Genomic DNA, 21,927 nt, shown 5'->3' with positions numbered 1-21,927 from the left:
CTGCAGACGCTGGTAACAAAGATAAATATCGGGTATCCAAGCAAATTACCTGATATTTACCTTGGTTACGAGCCGGCTCCCAGTCTATCACTTTCAGTTACTCCCGATCACATGACTCCAATGCCCGCCTATAAACTTAAAGTAACAGGATCCTGCAAAATAACTCATGCGTTTGCATGCGTTTTTTTGCTGTAAAAGCAGGATCCGCTTTTACAGCAAAAAAACGTTCATGACGCATGTTAAAAAAATGTAGTGTGAAAGCAGCCTTACAAGAATATTTCAGTGTGAAAATGTATTAGGTGACTCTTAGGCGGCCTTTACACGCTGCGACATCGCTAGCAATTGCTAGCGATGTCGAGAGCGATAGCACCCACCCCCGTCATACATGCGATATCTGGTGCTAGCTGCCGTAGCGAACATAATCGCTACGGTAGCTTCACACGCACTTACCTGGTCGGTGACGTTGCTGTGACCGCTGAACAATCCCTCCTTCAAGGGGGAGGTGCGTTCGGCGTCACAGCAACATCACTGCGACATCACTAAGCGGCCGGCCAATAGAGGCGGAGGGGCGGAGATGTTCGGGACATAACATCCCGCCCACCTCCTTCCTTCCGCATAGCTGGTGGACGCAGGTAAGGAGATGTTTGTTGTTCCTGCGGTTTCACACACAGTGATGTGTGGTGCTGCAGGAACGACAAACTACATCGTATCTGCAGTAGTAACGACATTATGGAAATGAACAACGTGACACAGATCAGCAATTTTTTACGCTTTTGCGCTCGTTCATCGTCGCACCTAGGATTTACACATTGCGATGTCGCTACCGGCACCGGATGTGCATCACTAACGACGTGACCCCGACAATATATCGGTAGTGATGTCGCAACGTGTAGAGCCCGCATTAGGTCCTGTGCGCACTTGCCATTTTTTTGCTGCGGATTTCCTGCGGTTTTGCTGCATGTTTCGAGGCAGAAAATGTTCATAACATCTCTGCAGTGATTCACCAGCAAATCCTATGGGAAAAAAAAGCTGTGCGCACTATGCGGATTTTGACAGCTGCATGTTTTGCTGCGGGATTCCCGCAGCAAAAACAATTGCATGTCACTTCTTTTCCGCTGGTAGCTGTGGGATTTCACTCCATTGACTGTAATGTAATCATGAAATCCCGCAGGGAATAATGCAGGTAGCAAATTCTGTGCGGTTCATTGCGTTTTCCTGCGTTATTCCCTACGGTATTTTGCATTTTCGGGACATAATGTTCCTCAATGCCTGCGTTTTGCAGGGAAGTGATGTCATTATGACAGGAAGAGGAAGCGGAGCACAGAGTAACACACACATCACACTCATACAGACACAGACATATAGAATACACATACAAATCAAACGTACATATAAAAATAAAAAAAAAACAAAACGCGGGCTCCGCTGTATTTTTACCGTCCAGCCGAGGTAAACACACAGCGGTGGCCCAGTATTCTCAGACTGGGGAGGGCAAGGGCCAGGTTTAATGCCCCCCCTCCGGCAGCCGAGAATATCAGCCCGCCGCTGCCCTGGGACTGTCGCATGCATTATGCGACAGTCCCGGGGTGTCCCCGGCTCTTCCATATTGCCGTGATGCGATGAAAATCCAAGTAATAAGGAGTTAAATGGCAGCGCATCGCTGCCATTTAAGTCCAGGCTTAATCATGGCAGCGTCTATGAGACAGCTTCCATGATTAACCCGTAAGTAAAGTGAATAAACACACACACTGAAAAATCCTTTATTTTAAATAAAAGACAAAAAAGCCCCTCTTTCACCCCTTTATTAACCTCTCCCAACACACAGCTCTGGCGTAATCCACAGAGGTCCCACGACGCTTGCATCTAGCTGCGACTGACACACTGTACTGAATGCAGCCTCGTAACAAGCCTGCAGAGGTAACCAAAGGTCATTTCTCACGGTCGGTAATGTGAACATACTACCGCTCGTGAGAACTGCAGTGTGTGCTCACAGGGACTCTATCTATTGATTGATAGAGGACAGATCAATCTATTGATTATCTATCCTTCTATCTATCCATTTATCTATCCTTCTATTTATCTATCTATCTATCTATCTATCCATTATCTATTTATTTAACTATCTATATCAGAAGGAAATTACCTTTTTTTTTGTTCTCAATGTGCATTATTGCATTAAATGCATTAACACACATGTACCAACCCGCGGAAAAAACGCACAGAAACCGCACCAAAACCGCACCAAAACGCAATAAAACGCATGCGAATTTCGGTGCGGTTTTTTTGCGTTTTTTTTTACCGCGGGTGTGGTAATCTTTCAAGGCCTGCAGAATTTTCTTAAGAAAATTCCATTTTCTAGTGCGCACAGGGCCTTATAGTATATCTGGTGCATGTCAAAGTGTTTCTGTAGATCATCAACAAATATGTCACTTTATTCATTGGATTGGTTGAAATCAGCAACAAATTCTGATCTCTACATAAAACTTGAAAATTTTACAACTGAATCGCAGCAGAATTTTCATTAAATTTCTGCAACAAAATCCCACAATGTCATTCAGTCTAGGCGTTACACAAGTTGAAATCTGTGATTAAAATGCACAGCACAAAAAGACATGCTATGGACCTTAAATCTGTGGATAATCTGTGCAGAATGCTCGGAAATGGACCTGAGATGCAGAGTGTGCAGATGAGATTTGGCTATATTTCATCCACTTTGCTAGTACTGTGATACATTGCATATTTTTTTTTTCACCTACAAAATCCAAATGAAATATAATGTGGTTGCTACATGTTTTTTTTTTATCTACAAAACCAGGGTGATTTATCCTTAACTCACAAAACCAGGTTGCTGATTGTAATCACAGCTGGATTTTGCAGCAGAAATAGCTGTTTTGCAAAATCATTTCCCCACTATACAATCAATTTAAATAGCACATATGCCGCAACACTATTCAAGGCCGCTGCGTTTGGCCTTCCCCCTACCAAAATTTCAACCACATTTGGGTTACAATGAATTTCCAGTTATGCAGTTGAAAGTTGCAGCGCCTCTTATTGCAGATGCACACACACATCTCGGACATGTATCTACCCCTACGGGCTCGCTCACATGAGAATATAACATGGACGAGTGCTATAGTATCTGATGTTATGTAGTGTTACACTATGGGACAGTGCAGATGTTCAATATTTGTTACATGCCGATTCGGCATGAGAAAACAATTGCAACATGGTGCCATTGCCACCGCAATTTGAATCACTCGCACCCATGTAAGTCTATGGGTGCGTGTGAAATATCGGACTGCACCTGGATGTCATCAGTACAGTCTGATATATGCAGAGACAGGCAATGGAAAAGATGGAGAAATAAATCTCTCCATCTTCTCCTCACCTGTGCTCCGATGCTCTCATGTGAGAGACTCGGAGCACAGTAAATGACACTTGGCTCACGCTTGCTGCAGAGTCTGAGCCAAGTGTCATTTGCATATCGCATCGGATGCTATATGCTAGTGTGGCCCCAAACTAAAGGGTGCTTTACACGCTGCGACATCGCTAACGATATATTGTCGGGGTCATGTTGTTAGTGACGCACATCCGGCGCCGTTAGCGACATCGCAACTTGTGACACCAAGGAGTGACAATCAACAATCGCAAAAACGACAAAAATCGTTGATCGTTGACACGTTGCTCCTTGTCATAATATCGTTGCTGCTGCAGGTGCGATGTTGTTCGTCATTCCTGCGGCACCACACATTGCTATGTGTGACACCCAGGAACGACGAACATCTCCTTACCTGCGTCCACCGGCAATGAGGAAGGTGGGCGGGATCTTCTACCCGCTCATCTCCGCCCCTCCGCTTCTATTGGACGGCTGCCGTGTGACGTCGCTGTGACGCCGCACGAACCGCCCCCTTAGAAAGGAGGCGGTTCGCAGGGAAGGTAAGTACGTGTGATGGGTGTAAGCGATGTTGTGCGCCACGGGCAGAAATTTGCCTGTGTTGCAAAATCGACGGGGGTGGATACGCTCGTGAGATTGCAGCGTGTAAAGTGCCCTTTCGTGGGACACTACACTGACCAGAAATCTTTGCAGACTGCAAATTGATATAATGACAGCTGATAACAGGGGTTATTATGGGCTCACCTGGATGAACTTGCAAAACAAGAGTCTGGCCTGCCATCTCTTTGACAGAAGCAGCTTGGTCTAATGCTTTTGACTCACCCATCTGTTTAAAGGAAAAATATCACAAGAAGTCATTTACGCTGAAGCGTTCTGATTAAATTAATACAAAGAATATAAACAGATGCTATCTATTTTGTCTATTTGTTTTGATTTTGTGCATAACCAGGACATAGGGCCATAAAAGACCTCTGTTTGACTTCAAAGAAGCCAGTCACGAGGACCAAGCTTATGATGCGGATAGAACGATCAGTAATAGATTGTTCTGTGGGCATAAGTAGTCATTGTTATTGACAGCACAGGTCCTGTTTACACCGGATTACATGTTTCCAAGAAATAGAAATGTTTTAAGCAAGCTTTGGAGAACCTATCACCACCGTCTGTGGCTGTTATCTTAACCTACAGGAATCTTAAAACTTGACAGCTTCCCCATGTTTCCCAAACCATCCCCATGTTTTACTTTCTCTTTTAAATAGGTTTTCCCCTACTAAGGTGACACCATTTCTTTTATCCTAACTCTTCCTAACTAACACTTTCCTAATACTATTCCTGCTCATTGGTCCGATTACAGTCTACTGCCAGAAGAATCAAAGCTACAACAACAATAATGGTATTACAAGCCTGTTAGAGATCAGCTTACAGGAGTACAGTAGATAGCAGAAGTATATTAGGAAAGTGTTAGTTAGGAAAAGTTAGGATAAATGCAAGGGGTAGTAGTAGGCAGACAGAAGTGGACAAACCACTGGACAGGGACTCCCAGTTGCTCTACGCCACGGGGACCCATTTACCAGAGGTAAGAATATACCAGATTACTTCACTGGCACTGGGACGAAGGACCTGGAGGTGAACCCAGCCGGCCTCGGGTAACCAGTTACCACCAACCAGCAGTGAGTAAAAACCAGTTGCATTAAACTTCTATGTAGACTACCTTCTTCCGATGCCTGTAACAACACCCATCCTCTAGAGCCCGGCCCTGCTTGTGGAGGGCCTACCATCCAGGCTGCAATTACCACCAGTCCCAGTAGTGACATTCTGCAGTGGCGGCTCCATCTACATAGCCGCAATACCGCAAGTGGCGTCACTTATGAACACTAATCTAATCACCTGTAAATACACCCCCATTACAAAAAGGGCCCAGGCCACGGAACCGGGCAATAACCACCACAGTGATATTCCCAAGATATATTTTGCCTGGGACCAAGTACCCCATATCCCTGGGTACGACAGAAGAAAGGATCCCAGTGACTTAGGGGAAGTGTGTCAGATACCCCTAAACCCTAAAGTCATGTTTCACAGACAGTAGCTCAAAGTGAAGGGATTGGTCGCAATCCTAGGCTAGGACAATACTTCAGGACTTCCTAGTAACACCGGAGGTCAGGGTGGCTGTACGCACCTTTGGGCCACAAGCAGCACATGAATCTGCTGGAAGGGGGCCACAGAGGACCAGGGAGTCAGGCAGGCAAAAATCCCTTTGAAGGTCTCCAGAGGGAGCCAGGCAGACAGAAGTCCCATTGCTGGTCCACGGCCTCTGGCTCAGGGCACTGTGTGTGGAGGCACAGGACAGGAGGGAGAAAGTCAATGCAGAGAGACGGCCAGGAAAGGCAAACAAAATGTAGCACCGGTACTGTCCTCAGACTTATTCGGGATCAGTGGTTGCCCTTCACTGAGGATCCCAGCATACCGTGGTGGACTAATCTGGCTGTTAACTGAGAATTGGTACAGTGAGTAAAAGTCTGTTATTGCAAAGCCCTGGTGTCGTCTCCATTCCTCCTGTGTCCCAACCTGCCCTCATTGACTTTTCATTTAATCAACAGTTATCTCGGGGGCCTCACTCTACCTGTGGGGAGTAAAACACTTCAACTGCGCCGTCATCACCTGCCCCGGGAAACCCACAGCGCAGAGGCGGCTCACATAACAGCACAACCACAGGTGGCGTCACAAACTTTAATATTCTAAAAAAAATATAACTCCCATTATCATACTATGATTCTCCTTTATTAGAAAGACACCGCCAGGGTCACAGAGCCAGACCCCGCCACTGCTGACGTCCCCGGACTAGTCCGGCCCGGTTCTGAGTCCCCCGGCCCCTGGGGCGGGCGTGTCACTGGCACTGCTGATCTCGGGTGTCTGTACATCCCTGATATGTTCTATATACTGAGTGTGTAACTGCAGGTACTGGCGCCGCTAATCTCGGGTGTCTGTACCTCCCTGATATGTTCTATATACGGAGTGTATAACTGCAGGAGCTGGCGCCGCTGATCTTGGGTGTCTGTACGTCCCTGATATATTCTATATACTGAGTGAATAAATTCAGGGGCTGGTACCACTGATCTTAGGTGTCTGTACCTCCCTGATATGTTCTATATACCAAGTGAATAAATTCAGAAGCTGGCACCACTGATCTCGGGTGTCTGTACCTCCTTGGTATGTTCTATATACTGTGTGAATAAATTCAGGAGCTGGCGCTGATGATCTCTGGGGTCTGTACTTCCCTGATATGTTCTATATACAGTTAGGTCCAGAAATATTTGGACAGTGACACAAGTTTTGTTATTTTAGCTGTTTACAAAAACATGTTCAGAAATACAATTATATATATAATATGGGCTGAAAGTGCACACTCCCAGCTGCAATATGAGAGTTTTCACATCCAAATCGGAGAAAGGGTTTAGGAATCATAGCTCTGTAATGCATAGCCTCCTCTTTTTAAAGGGACCAAAAGTAATTTTACAAGGGACTCTAAGGGCTGCAATAACTCTGAAGGCGTCTCCCTCGTTAACCTGTAATCAATGAAGTAGTTAAAAGGTCTGGGGTTGATTACAGGTGTGTGGTTTTGCATTTGGAAGCTGTTGCTGTGACCAGACAACATGCGGTCTAAGGAACTCTCAACTGAGGTGAAGTAGAACATCCTGAGGCTGAAAAAAAAGAAAAAATCCATCAGAGAGATAGCAGACATGCTTGGAGTAGCAAAATCAACAGTCGGGTACATTCTGAGAAAAAAGGAATTGACTGGTGAGCTTGGGAACTCAAAAAGGCCTGGGCGTCCACGGATGACAACAGTGGTGGATGATCGCTGCATACTTTCTTTGGTGAAGAAGAACCCGTTCACAACATCAATTGAAGTCCAGAACACTCTCAGTGAAGTAGGTGTATCTGTCTCTAAGTCAACAGTAAAGAGAAGACTCCATGAAAGTAAATACAAAGGGTTCCCATCTAAATACAAACCATTCATCAATTCCAAAAATAGAGAGGCCAGAGTTAAATTTGCTGAAAAACACCTCATGAAGCCAGCTCAGTTCTGGAAAAGTATTCTATGGACAGATGAGACAAAGATCAACCTGTACCAGAATGATGGGAAGAAAAAAGTTTGGAGAAGAAAGGGAACGGCACATGATCCAAGGCACACCACATCCTCTGTAAAACATGGTGGAGGCAACGTGATGGCATGGGCATGCATGGCTTTCAATGGCACTGGGTCACTTGTGTTTATTGATGACATAACAGCAGACAAGAGTAGCCGGATGAATTCTGAAGTGTACCGGGATATACTTTCAGCCCAGATTCAGCCAAATGCCGCAAAGTTGATCGGACGGCGCTTCATAGTACAGATGGACAATGACCCCAAGCATACAGCCAAAGCTACCCAGGAGTTCATGAGTGCAAAAAAGTGGAACATTCTGCAATGGCCAAGTCAATCACCAGATCTTAACCCAATTGAGCATGCATTTCACTTGCTCAAATCCAGACTTAAGACGGAAAGACCCACAATGGGCATGCAGAGCCCAACTCGCGAAAATTGTGTCACTGTCCAAATATTTCTGGACCTAACTGTATGTTGTATATTTCTGCCACGGTTTTGTGCCAGGGGTTGCACATTTGGTTCTGAAATGGTCTGCACCAGATTTCAGCACCAAATTTGCATCTCTTGTAAGAAATAAACTTTTTTTTTTTGGGCCAAGAGATGCAAATTTGATGATGAAATTTTGACACTATATTCATGCACCCAATCTACACCTCCAGGCAAAAAACGCATCAAAACCACATGAGGTATGCTGCGGTAGTGATGCAATTTTTTTGCCAGGAGGTGGAGATTAGGTACAGGAATATGGTGTTAAAATTTCAGCACCAAATCTGCATCTCTTGGCAAAATAAATGCTGCTTTCTGCCAGGAGATGCAGATGAGTTCACTGAGTTTAATCAGGTCATCAGAGGTCCTCTGAGGTCAGGTTACCTGTGGTCACAGGTGGGAACCTCCAGCTGTAACAACAGATAACTGAATTAACGTCAGCACTGATCACTGCGGCTCATTTATTCTCTGGAGCTCACAGCAGGCAGTCATGCTCTATGGCACTCCCTGTGAGGTTCAGATGTAGCAGAGCTGAATCACCGTGGGACCTATTGTGGATTACGTTGAACCTCAGGGGTGTTCTGGGGTTAATAAAGTGGTGAAAGAGGGTGTTTTTTGTATTTTATTCTAAATAAAGGATTTTTTCGTTGTTTGTGTTTATTTACTTTCACTTACAGATTAGTGATGGGGTGTCATAGATGCTGCCATCACTAATCCCACGACTTAGTGGCTGCTGTCGGCTGCCATTAACTCTTTATTACCCCGGTTGCCACTGCACAAGGGCAATCGAGAAGAGAGGGGTAAAGCGCCGGGATTGTTGCATCTAATGGATGCGACATTTCCGGGTGGCTGGAGGCTGATACTTTTAAGCTGGACCTCCCCAGCCTCAGAATACCTGCCCCAGCTGTCAGGCTTTATCTTAGCTGGGTATCAAAATTGGAGGGAACCGTACGTCGTTTTTTTTAATTAATTATTTAAATAATTACAAAAAAAGAAATAAATAAAAAGCTGCATGCGGTTCCTCTTAGGCCGGAGTCATACTTGCAAGGGACCCTCACGAGTCAACACGGCCGCACACTCTCCTGACAGGAGCGAGTCGGCTGCATGTATTTCTATGCAGCTGCGCGCTCGTGTCCAGAGAGTGTCCGGCTGTGCCTGGTGATGCGATGCGAGACTAGTGAGAGTCCCTCGCAAGGGTGACTCCAGCCTTATTTTGATACACAGCCAAGATAAAGCCCAACAGCTGGGGGTTACAGTAACCGTGGGCTTTATCTTTGCTGGTATCAAAATAAGGGGGCCCCTACACCGATTGTTTTATTTATTCATTTATTTTATACCACGATACTGACTTTGACAGACATTTGCACTGCTTACCGGCAGTCCTGGCGCCTATAACTGGTTGCAGTCAGCTGCCACGCTGAAACTGTGGGTGGGGGTGCATCTAACTGCAACCAATTATACACGCTGGTGGGCAGGAAAAGCAGTGAATATTGAATGAGGGTTAATTGTCAGCTCCGGAAGGGAATGCGTGACCGGGAAGCAGCTTGCCGCCATGACAGATCTTTGCTGTGTACACCGTGCACGCTTCCACATCCCTATCCCTTTTACCAACATTTTTAATCTCCGGATTCTGGTCCCCATAGACCCCATAAGAGTACCAGATTCTGATCCAGATCCAGATTTTTATTCAATTTATCAGGGACCCGCCGGTCTTGGTTATCTGCCAGCTAGATTTCACATATTAAAGTAAGATATGGCCATAATGGGGCTGTTATACTGATTTAATAGATATACAACCTACAAAACAAAAATAAGGCAACCAGCCAAAGAGCCATTAGAACAGAAGAATTAGATTAGAAGAATAGGAAAACAGTCAAACCAATAGCATCTAAATATAAAAACCTACAATGAATCATAGTACTTAAAATAAAAATAGTTTTCTTGAGCAAAAATGCATAAAAATGACGAATGGGTGATAACATCAGTGGAAAAGAAGGTTCATGGTATAACTAATGGTGCGTATGCAATGTACTACCGAAATAATTATGACAATTAAATGCAAGAACAAAGCACGTTTCACCGTGGCTTGTTCATTGGGGCTCCATTTTATTTTCATGAATACCCAGATTCAAGCATTTGGTTGTCATAATTAATTCAGTAGTTTATTGCATATGTACCATTAGTTATACCTTTTACCTTCTTTTCTATTCACCCGTCACTACCAATTCGTTATAGTTATGCGTTTTTTATTTGTTTGTTTTTTTGCTTAAATAAAGATATTTTAATTAATTATGGTCATTCTTTGAGTTAATAGATACCTATAGTGCAGAAATCCGCAGTCTGGTTCTTGTGTAATTCATTATAGAAGTTTAGCTGCAATATCCTTTTCTTGCATCAGGGTGGGACTTTGTCAGTTGGGTCTTAAATTGTACGTTAGTACTGCCGGCAGCAAGGGCAGCACTTGCGCACATTCATCTCCCAGGGGTATTCAGCAAAGTAGCGCTGCAATCGGCGCATGCACACACAGACGTCCGACGGTTTCAGCAGTATGGTGCCATGTGCGGTGCATGTGCACATTGACATTCAATAGTCGTCAACAAAATGGTGCCACGGTGGTGCATGTGCAGATTGAGATCTGGGCTCATCATTGAGCCAAGGTTTGAATCTGTGCATGCGCCACCCACAGCACCATTTTGCTGAGGACAGTTGCATGTCAGTAGTCACATGTGTAACGCCCTGGAAAACCAGGTAGATGTCCACATAGGCCCCTGCACAACACCTATCCCAAAAAGGGTTAAATCAGCCGACCTGAAACCCTAGTCACCCCCCCTCAGGGAAGGACAGACACACCAGTGGGCGGGACCAGGTGGTTAGGAAACGCCCACCTAGGGGTCTAGAGAACCCGGGGCGGGAAAACAGTCAGTGTTTAGATAAAGTTCAAGTTTTAGTACGGAGTGGAGGTGAATACTGACAAGTGTCAGGGTCGGATCCCTGACGTACTGGCTAGGTGGCAGACGGTAGCCAGAGTCTGCAGGAGACGGGAAGATGGCTGCCGGAGATCTGAGGTGGACCGGGGCAGGGTTGTAGCCCGCCGGTACCGACACTGGAGAAACGACCAGGAAACCGTGTGCACAGAGGGGGTACTTTGACCCTGAAGCCAGGACCAGCACCAAAGGTCTAGCTAATTAACCAATTGAGGGCAGGATTTTAGGTCCTGTCCCAACCTAAGACCCGAAAAGTAGACAACCACCCACCGAGAGGGATAGGGCAACCGCCAGGGCCCGTAGATCCCATGGGTCAGCGTCAGACGGGCACGCTCTCAACCAAAGGATCGGGAGCGGACTCCCGTGTTTCAAACCGGGAAGTCCTACCTACAACACACCGAGTGCAGAGGAGAGAGACTTTGACTACCAACCCGGGTGTGGGATCAGATACACCCGTCTGCGGCAGCCGGCCACCATCACCTTGGTTTACCACAGGACTTGTGTGCTTTATTCGACCATGAGAAACACCCCCGGCCTGGCCGGGTGCGCCGGGCCCTGCAATCACCATCCTCAGCATAGAGACACTGGGCCCCGGGGTATCCATCCCTACCCACGGAGGGGTTAACATCTAGCTGCCAGCCCAACGTCCCCGGGAGCCCCACAACAGCAGCGGTGGTGCTACATCTCACCACGCACCGTGGGTGGCGTCACAGACATTTTACAACCAATCCCGTATAAATACGTCCCCCTTTTATTCGGAGTGTCTGCGCGACCCCCTGGTCCGGAGAACCCTTCGAGCCATACCGTAGATCCGGATCCGAGCAGCACCGGCTGCTGGCAAGGTGCGGCACACATGCGCCGTCCGCGGCACCATTTCGCTAAGGACACCAAAGAGATAAATCTGCTCAAGTGCTTTCCTCGCCACAGGCAGTGATAGTGTGAAACTCAAGAAAGTTTCATGTTCAAATGTGTAGAAGCTGCAGCAGAGCTGAAGACTCTACCCACAGTTCGGCCCCACAGTCCCGCCCCAATGCATGAAAAGGATAATGCACATAAACCTCTATAATTAATTAAAAAGAACCAGGCTACGGATTTTTGCACTTTGGGTATCTATTAAATCAGTATAACAGCTCCATTATGGCCATATCTTTACTTTAACATATTAAATTGTGGTGACAGGTTCTCTTTAGACAGGAACTGAGCTACTGTACCTCATTACAGCTACTATTCAGTGTATATGTCGTGGGCGGTGGGGGTGTCGCGGGCGGGGAGGAGGCCGTCGCTGCGCTCTCGCTGGCGCTCGGGTCCAGTGCTGCTGCTGCTGCTGCTCGGTGGCTCGAGAGGTGGGCCGGATCCGGGGACTCGAGCGGCGCTCCTCGCCCATGCAGTGAAAGGGGTGATTTGGGTTTGGGGAGTTGGTCCGTGACGCCATCCACGTTTTGTGGTGAGGTTGGGACACCACCGCTGCTCTGGACAGGGATCCCGGGAGCGATGACAGGGAGCAGCCGAGATGTTTCTCTCCCCTCCTTGGGTAGGGGGTTGGTGATCCCGGGGCCCGGTGAGGTGGGACGGGGAGGCAGGGTTGGCGAGGTGCAGGGTCACGGGGGCAGCGCGGTGGTACTCACTCAGCCAATGATGGATACAGAGTCTCCGGTAAAACAAACGGCTGGATGGACGGGTCCCGCAGCCGGCTGCTGTAGTTACTCCCGGTAGGTTGGTGATGGCTGCCTTTCCCTGCACCTGTTGTGTATCTCCGGTCCCGATGGCTTCCCACCAGTAACCCGCTCCCCAGCTTGGATATGGGCCGGAGGATCCCCTTTTGCCCGCAGGCTCTGGCCCTGGGAATTCTAACTGTGGCGGTAGTTGTATTTCCCTTTCTCGGTTTGGACGGTTGCCTTCAGTCTGGTCTTTGTTGCTAGGAAACCCCGGAGGTTCCGGTCGCTAACGGATTTGACCAGTTTAATGGCGACTCCAAGCCTGATTGGGGTCCGTAGGCCCTGCCGGTTTGTGCTGGCTTCTCTTCGCTCCCCGGTTCGGTACCAGCGGGCCACTGCCCGTCCCCGGTCCTACGGTTCCGCGTTGATCGGTCTCTCCTGCAGATGGCCACCACCGTCTGCCAACCTTGCTCTCGGTGCCCGGGCCACGTACCCGGACACGGTCCGTCTGCTCCTCTACTACTCCGTCTTACTCCTTCTCTTTCACTCTCCCTCACTTTACTCCTCTCCTGACTCCTACTCCGATCTGAACTGACTTCCTTTCCCGCCTCCAGGACTGTGAACTCCTCAGTGGGTGGGGCCAACCGCCTGGCTCCACCCCACCTGGTGTGGACATCAGCCCCTGGAGGGAGGCAACAAGGATTTGCGTGTGACTGGTGTGCCTATCTCGGGGTGTGTTGTTGCAGTACCTGTGATGACCTGGCTAGTCCAGGGCGCCACAGGGGTGGGAACGCCGCTCGCCTGGAACCGCTGGCGCTCGGGTCCGGTGCTTCTGCTCCTCGGTGGCTCGAGCACGGGGCCGGACCTGGGGGGGCTCGAGCAGCGTGAACGTGTCGGGAGAGCCCGTTTTGCCCGCAGGCGCTGGCCCTTGGATCTCTGGCCCTTGGCGGTGGCACCTATCCGGACAGGTTGGGCTGTTGCCTTCTGACGGGACTTGGGTGGGAATGAACCCCTGAGGTCCACACCGCAATCAGAGAATTTGACCATTTCGGCGGCTCCTAGCCTAGTCGGGGTCTGAGTACCCTGCCTTGGTGCTTGGCTTCAATCTGCTCCCCGGTTCGGTACCGGCGGGCCACGGCCTGACCCCGGTCCTACGGTTCCGCTAACCTCCACCAACTCCTGCAGACAGCCACCACCATCTGCCGACCTTGCTGATCGTGCTTGGGCTCCATCCCAGACACACACAGTTTTTACTCCTCACATTTCCACTCTCAACTCCTGAACTCAACTCACTGCTTTTCTCGCCTCCAGGCCTGTGAACTCCTTGGTGGGTGTGGTCAACCGCCTGGCTCCACCCCACCTGGTGTGGACATCAAGCCTGGAGGGTAACAACAAGGATTTTGTTTGACTGGTGTCACCTACCCAGGGGAAGGGGGTGTGTGTGTGGTGTTAGTGTACTGTGACCTCTGGGGGGCCAGGGCGTCACATATAGCTTTGATGTCTCTATTACATGCCGTCACATGGACTTTTGCACGTGAGATTGCAGATTATTTGAGCTGCTGTGTGCTGATTCATATGCAGGCTAGAAAGAATTAATCTCTGCTGGTCTGCTTACTCATTTGGTTGCATGTTGTGGGGAACCCTATCATATCTGCTCCCCTCTTATTTATGCTGGTTGAAACCTTCCACACATGCCAACTATAGTGTATGCTATGTTGGTCTGTGAGATGTGGTGTCCCAGATTTACTGGTGAAAGTTATGCTCTTTACAAGGTGCAGTTTTGGAGTTTACAACTGTTGTTTTGTAGCTTTCTTCCTGCTCTTGTTTTTCCTCTTGAACCTCTTATTGTCTTTAGCTTTTTGCGAGTGTGTTGTGTGACAGAGTTTTGGTTATCCCTTATCTGTCTTTATTTGTGGGTTTCATCACACTTCTGTCCTGTCCGTCCCTGGGGGAGGAGGAATCAGATCAGAACTGGTCAGAAGCAGGGCCAGGTAGGAGACTCAGGCCTCTCCACCATCAGTAGTATCCCTGAGATTAGGGATAGCATAGGGCTCCCTAGCTTGAGGTACAGCTTAGAGGCCCTGGTTGACTGCTATCCCATAATCAACATGACAAATATAGAGTGTAATTCAGTCTGCCATGGGATCTGCAAATGAATGCCTGGTGTTAGACCTCCAGCATCATCTGATAATGATCACCTACTTACTGTATGTGCTTTGTTTTTCCTGTACAGTTTTATTACCAGTTCTACCTTTCTACTTGATAATTATTTCAACTTGTATCAAGAAAAAGAAAGTATTAATGGAGATGTATTAGGTGTACTATATTTATACAATGCAGAGGAACGCTCATTTCACTAAAATCTTTCAGGGTAAATAGGCTGCCAACCATCTGATGAGGAAGCAGAACACTTGTTGGTTAGGTGAAATGATTTTTAAGCAGGCTTAAAATTCATCATTCTCAGCAGCGCATTATCCTGAGTAGTGATAGGTGGACCCCGACTGTAAAAGTCCGAATCCGCGCGATTTCCGGATAGTTGATCTGGATCTGGCAGTTGAGAAATTAAAAAAATAAAGAAAATAAGAATGAAGTGTCGCGGGTGGGGAGCACGCCACTGCGCTGCGCTCGCTAACGCTCGGGTCCGGCGCTGCTGCGATGGCTGCTCAGTGGCTCGAGCGGAGGGCCGGATCCGGGGACTCGAGCGGCGCTCCTCGCCCATGAGTGAAAGGGGTGGTTGGTTTGGGGAATTTAGTCCGTGACGCCACCCACGGGTCGTGGTGAAGATAGGCACCACCGCTGCTGATGACGGGGATCCCGGGAGCGATGGTAAGGAGCAGCTGGGATGTTGTTTTCCCCCCTCCGTGGGTAGGGGTCGGTGGTCCCGGGGCCCGATGATGTGACGGGGAGGCAGGGTTGGTGAGGTGCAGGGTTGCAGGGACAGCGCGGCGCGGTGCCGGATGGCACGGGTGTACTCACTCAGCAAGAAAGGTACAAAGTCCTCGGTAAACCAAACTGCTGGATGGACGGGTCCCGCAGCCGGCTGCAGTGTTTCTCCCCGGACAGGTGATGGCGGCTGTCTTTCCCTGCACCTTGATGTCCTCCTTCTGACTACTATATATTCCCAACGGTAGTCCGCTCCCCGGTGTATGGGTACCGGAGGAGCCCGTTTGCCCGCAGGCGCTGGCCCTTGGGTCTCTAGCCTTAGGCGGTAGCTGTATACCCCCACGGTGTGAGCGGTTGCCTTTAATTGGGACTTTTGCTGTTATGAAACCCCTGGGGCTCCAGTCACATTCGGATCTGACTATTGGTCGGGGTCCGATGGCCCTGCCTGGGTGTGCTGGCTTCACTTCGCTCCCTGGTCGGTACTAGCGGGCCGTCGCCCGACCCCGATCCTACGGTTCCGCGTTGCTCCACCACTCCTGCAGACGGCCACCACCGTCTGCCAACCTTGCTGTCAGTGCCTGGGCCACAAACCCAGACACCCAAGTGTTTACTCCTCTCACTTCCAACTCATAAACTGTTCTGTCACTTTTCCTGCCTCCAGGCCTGTGAACTCCTAGGTGTGTGGGGCCAACCGCTTGGCTCCGCCCCACCTGGTGTGGACATCAGACACTGGAGGGAGGCAACAAGGGTTTTGTGTTTGGCTGGTGTCCCTGTCTAATGGGGGTGGGGGTGTTTGTGTGTTATCTGTGACGACCTGGCTAGGCCAAGGCGCCACAGAAGCGAGCGCTTCATACTTACTGAGGCTCCGGCGCAGCTGTAAACGGCTCCCGTGTGGCTGTATGCTGTTCCTGTGGCCTCCCTGGGCCGCTGATCATTGCTCATACATATGCACTGCTTTCCCTGTTTTCCCTACCCACCAACTGGGCTGGCCTCTGTGATTGGTTGCAGTCAGACGTGCCCACAGCCTGTGTGAAAGCATCTGCCTGCAGGATTATGATTCATGAAGCAGGAGACTCAGGATGAGCAGATGAGGACACATTATCGTGGGCGCAGCTCATCCTGAGCCTCCTGTCCCTACCTAGACCCCCATTTCTATTATAAACAACTCCATGCCCACATGGACTTAGAAAAAGAATGTTTATTCTAAACCAGGCTGCATTTTGAACATGCCCCCCATCACGTGACAAATTACATCATACCTAGAAATAGCCCCTACATTCTAGCATCTACCTTTATTTTCAGTGCATGATCTACGCACGCAGCTCTGAAAGTGAATGCGTGACCTGGAAGCAGCTTGCCGCCATGACACAGAGCTTCAGTGAGTACACCGCCCGTGCACCTATCTCCCTATTGTAGCACCCCTGAGACACTCAGGGCACTACAAGGAACTGGATCCTCTTGGGTCCTGACCTACCCTATGGGACCTGGAGTACCAGTGCCGGTACCACCAAAGCACAACCAAAATCCTAGTTCTCCACTCCACACTGGGCATAGAGGGTTAACCATGTAAGGGGATGGTTGCCATGAGAACGAGTCCCTGGGATTAGCCAGCCTGGTGGGAGGGGTCAGCAGTCAGTAGAGAGTCGAGAGAAGTGTGGCACACAGGAGAGGTGTGCGGACGTGCCTGAGCTGGGTCTGTGCAACGGTGACCCTGGGGTCACAAGAGAGAGGTCGCCAGGACGGGTACCGGAGATACCGCTGGGACCGGAGCACGAACGGGGCACAGGGCCCTAAATCAGGCGCCAGTTCTACACGGCTTGATAAATACCTGCCCGGTGAGGACACCTTCACGGACTTCACCGAACCAAATAATCCGGGGCCATCAGCAGTAAACTTGGATTAGGGTTCGGACACTTACCTCCCCACAGGGTCCGCACTGCCCGCCGTACGGAGAAGGAAACTGTACACCAAAAGGGACAGTTTGGCCCCAAATACTCCACGCTACAGGGACCCAACCAATAGAGAGTGTCGGGGACAGAGCAACTTGGGTCACTACATTGGCACTGATACTCCTGGGACCTGAACCAGCAACCCCTGGGTCCGAATGAGTAGAGACTGTTAAAGACAACCTAGTGTGGTCTCCATTATCATCCCCGTTACATTTCCCAGGCACGGCGGAGGGCCTGACACCATTTTGCAGCAATCACCACCAGCTCTGGCAGTACACACATTCAGCAGCGGCGGTTCTCCATCATTAACCTCAACCCACAGGTGGCGTCACATGACAATAACTCTTATCACCCTTGTAAATATTCACCCTTACAAAAGGGGCCCAGGGCACGGAATCAGGCAACGGCCAACAAAGTGACATTCCCCAATTATAGATACTGCCCGAGACCGAGTACCCCATTTCCTGGGCGACACACTATCCCTTCCACCAACATTTTGAATCTCCAGATTCTGGTTCCCATAGACCTATATGGGTACCTGATTCCGGACGTGAACCGAAAATGAAAATTAGCAGAGACCCACTGGTCCCGGTTTTCTGTGAATCCGCCCATCTCTAGATTTTTCGATTGCATCAGTTAGGGCAGTCTGTCTCTGTAAACAGGCTTGTAATCAACCACCGATTGGTAAATAATTACCGAACAGTGGTTCATCAAAAGGGAACCTTAGGCTGAACTACCCCTTTAATGGTTCCAGCTCTTGTTTGCGAAGTAGTATATGTTTACGTTTCTATGTAGAGTATAAGTAATGTTCTTACCATATAAGGGTATGTGCGCACGTTGCTTTTTACCTGCTTTTTACCTGCTTTTTTGCTGCTTTTTCTTCTGCGCTGTTTAATGCCATAATGGATGTGTTCTTCTATTCAAGCAAAGTCTATGGGAATTTGGGTTTCTTGTTCACACTATGTTGTTCAAAATGCTGCCTTTTTGTGGCAGAACTTTGGTCAAAAACTCAGCTTTGCAGTGCAAAACCCAAATGGCAAAAACAATTGACATGTTGCTTCTTTGAAAAGCTGAGTTTTTGACCAAAGTTCTGCCACAAAAATGCAGCATTTTGAACAACATAGTGTGAACAAGAAACCCAAATTCACATAGACTTTGCTTGAATAGAAGAACACATCCATTTTGGCATTAAACAGCGCAGAAGAAAAAGCAGCAAAAAAGCAGGTAAAAAGCAACGTGTGCACATACCCTAAAGGAATACTGGGAGAGTGAGCCATGTCGCTAACATAATATATACTAGTGATTGCAACCTTCTTATCATATTCATCTACTGAAACCATTCGAAATGTAATCCAGCCGTATATCTGTAATCAATTTATGTAATTACACATGTTTACTTCTCCAGTCTTACAATTACACAATACAAAGCCACAAGACAGCCATATTTGGTCTAAGAAATGTACAACATGAACCACAATATAGCCGTGCAGTCGTCTGATGATTAATATCGGCTGTCGGTTATCACCACAAGCAGCATGAATAATCCAGTATGGTCCCTGATAATGTATATACATCATATGCCCTGCACAGTATAATTCACCATGTCCATTTCAGCACAGTTATGGGCATAGCAGGCCGGCTATGTCAGAATTGTTTTATATAAAATAATTATCTTAAAGTGCTATTCCCATCTCCAAGATCCTATCCCAAAATGTACTAGGTGTAATAATAATAATAATAGCAAGCAAATACCTCCAATTAAAAATGTAGTATTGTTCTCCTGATATAGCCACATGTCTTACCTCAAGTGCAGGGCATTGCAGCTTTGGTATGCATGGATACAACCACAAGCAACTAACTATCACTATGTGAGTGGACATAAACATGGATATCGAAGCTGCAATGCCCTCCACATGAGGTAACAGACATGGCTATATCAGGAGAACTATACTACATTTCTAATTGGAAGTACTTGCTAATATTAGTGTTATGTCTACTCCAAATTGGGATAGGATCTTGACAATGGGAATAACCCTTTAAGTTTGAAAAACATATTTCCACACTGCGGGTCTCCAACATATCGGTTTTACTACTTGTTATTTAAAAATGTCTCTGCATTATAACAAATGTAATGAGTATCGTTCTTTTCCATCCAGCTTTTTCCTTTAGAAATGGATTTAGGAACATTTTCCCAAGATTGGGTATTTTTTTTAACTATGATTTCAGAGGATAGTGTTTAGTAAGTGCACCGACAGACATGTATGACTAGTCTCACAGAGGCTTGCAAAGTCTCCTTAAGGAGAATAGTGTTCCCCCGTGGAATTTTAGGGGCATTGCAGCTATAAGTCCCCTTACCTGGCAGCCAGACTGGCTTGCAAAGTCTCCTTAAGGAGAATAGTGTTCCCCCGTAGTCTCACAGAGATCATTATATAACGGATTATTTTCTAGAGTTTCTCTTTACCATTTGAGATTTATATCCTTGGTCAAAATAAGAATATGTAAAATTTCCGCATTACTTCAGTCACAGCACATTTACTGAGGAGGAATCACTTATCAGGACATTAGGACAGAGTAATGGTAAGAAACTGAATGACCTTCATCAGAACATAACTAACCTGACAAGGTAATGAAACCCTGACTCATTTCCGACTCCTGCAATTTGTGTTTGACATTTGTGTGACGACTCAGCATCAATAAGAAATATCTGGCCACCTGTGTGTGGGTGAACTATTGTTAATTATGCCAGACATATTGCTCCTTTGTTCAGTGTGTCAAGGGACAGGGGCCATTATTTTGTGTGGGACTGTCCCGTGTTCTTTTGTAAACTAACGTGTGGAATGCCTGCTGATTGCAGATTACACCAGCCCCCTGCGGTGTACTAGTCTGCATCATCTGGAGCAGTGTTCCTCAACTCAGCGCATGTTTTCAGGATTTCCTTTGTGTTGCACAGGTGATATTTTAGTCACCTGTACAGGTGATGATTCTACCGTGTGCATTGCTATGAAAATCCTGAAAACATGCACTATTGGTGGGCCTTGAGGACTGGAATTGGGGAACACTAATCTGGAGGACAATTGAACTAGCCATCAATGAAGGATTATCTTCCATCAATCCAGTGGAACACAATGCTTTGAAATAGGAGCTGAGGGATATAAAAAGGGAACTGCTCCTATCATTGATGTTTTTACAGGACTTCAGCCTAGGAACCATGGTTCCAGCTGGCAAATTAAAGAACGGCTCCACTACCCAACACTGAGTACACAAATTAGTTTGGAGAACCCAGATTTGGACTATCTGGTCATCTGACCACATAACTCACTGTGCTTGGTCGGCTTCCTTAGTTTGCTGCTATCTACTCTCAGTAGGTGCCTGCCAAAAGCGGGTGCTACTGGAGTAGTGCCCCTGGATGCCCAGAAGTCACAGAGGTTCTAATACCTGGCAAGTCAGTGGAAGGGTGAGTCTATTGCTTGCACCATCTAGTGTCTTTGCTGGAAATGTACTATATACTCTTGTCTGTTGAGAACCCAATAAAGTCTTACCGGAGTGTGGTAACCTCACCCAGTTTTGTCTGAGTAGTACTTTGCCCACGAAAAAGGAGTATGGGCATTCAGTGGGATGAGCACTGTTATCTGTGGTGGAAGTGATGGGATATTACTCAGCCTGGCTGATCCAGGGGAGCTTCAATGGACTGGTGTTTGAAGGCACCATCTAAGGGCTCTACAAACAGGGAAGTATATAGGCATACCCATCAAGCCTTGGGAAGAGGACCAGAGTGGATATACAGCTTCAACAGATCAAATACAAGGCCATTGACACCCGGTCAGATTTGATCCAGTAATTCGTCCGTTAGAATGCCCAGAACATTGTGGAGGAGGCAAACTATTGAGACATTTATGGAGAAGATGGCCCCAAAAATACGAGAGTATGAAGTCAATCAGAAGCCTGATGCCCCAGAGCAAGCAGCCGAATTAACCAATTAGTTTTCAGCCTTTCGACCCCACTGGAGAACCAATATGCCCTCTGATTCCTGGACACCCCTCAACCATGGATTTGAGTGGCCACCAACCACTTGAGCAGGACAATCCCACTACCTTGCAGAAGCCCCACCAGAACTAAGGTTTACATACAGAGCTTGTAAGTTGCCCAATCGACGGCGTTGTTATACATGCTGGCGCCTCGGAAACATGAACAAAGATAGTGTCCAAGGCTGAGGACCCATGCCTGAAGCCCATTTGCAGGCCCAACTTGTCAATGTCTGCCGAGACAAGCCATCAATGTCTGAGGGATGCTATCCCCGGGATACACCAATGATATACCCTGTCCACACCTTACAGCAGCTTGGCCACCCTACACCAGCCAACCTCTGTTGCCATATCCAGCAGGTCAATTTTGGTGAAATATAGGCTTAGGGACTTCAGGACACTGGGTCTTCCAT

General features: G+C 47.8%; 1 protein-coding gene across 2 annotated transcripts in view; it reads right to left on the bottom strand.

Moving 5' to 3' along the window:
• The window catches only part of RGS14 (regulator of G protein signaling 14), a 277,457-nt gene that overhangs the window by 14,363 nt on the left and 241,167 nt on the right, over positions 1–21,927 (bottom strand). For both annotated transcript variants that reach the window (XM_075344512.1, XM_075344513.1), the window contains one exon: positions 4,139–4,220. In XM_075344512.1, the coding sequence (XP_075200627.1) occupies positions 4,139–4,220 (82 nt within the window). The remainder of the gene's footprint in view (positions 1–4,138; positions 4,221–21,927) is intronic.

This window comes from Anomaloglossus baeobatrachus, chromosome 4, assembly GCF_048569485.1.
Source record: "Anomaloglossus baeobatrachus isolate aAnoBae1 chromosome 4, aAnoBae1.hap1, whole genome shotgun sequence".
Taxonomy (NCBI): Eukaryota; Metazoa; Chordata; class Amphibia; order Anura; family Aromobatidae; genus Anomaloglossus; species Anomaloglossus baeobatrachus.
Note: the sequence above shows the minus strand (reverse complement) of the source record. Positions and strands in the feature narration are given on the sequence as shown.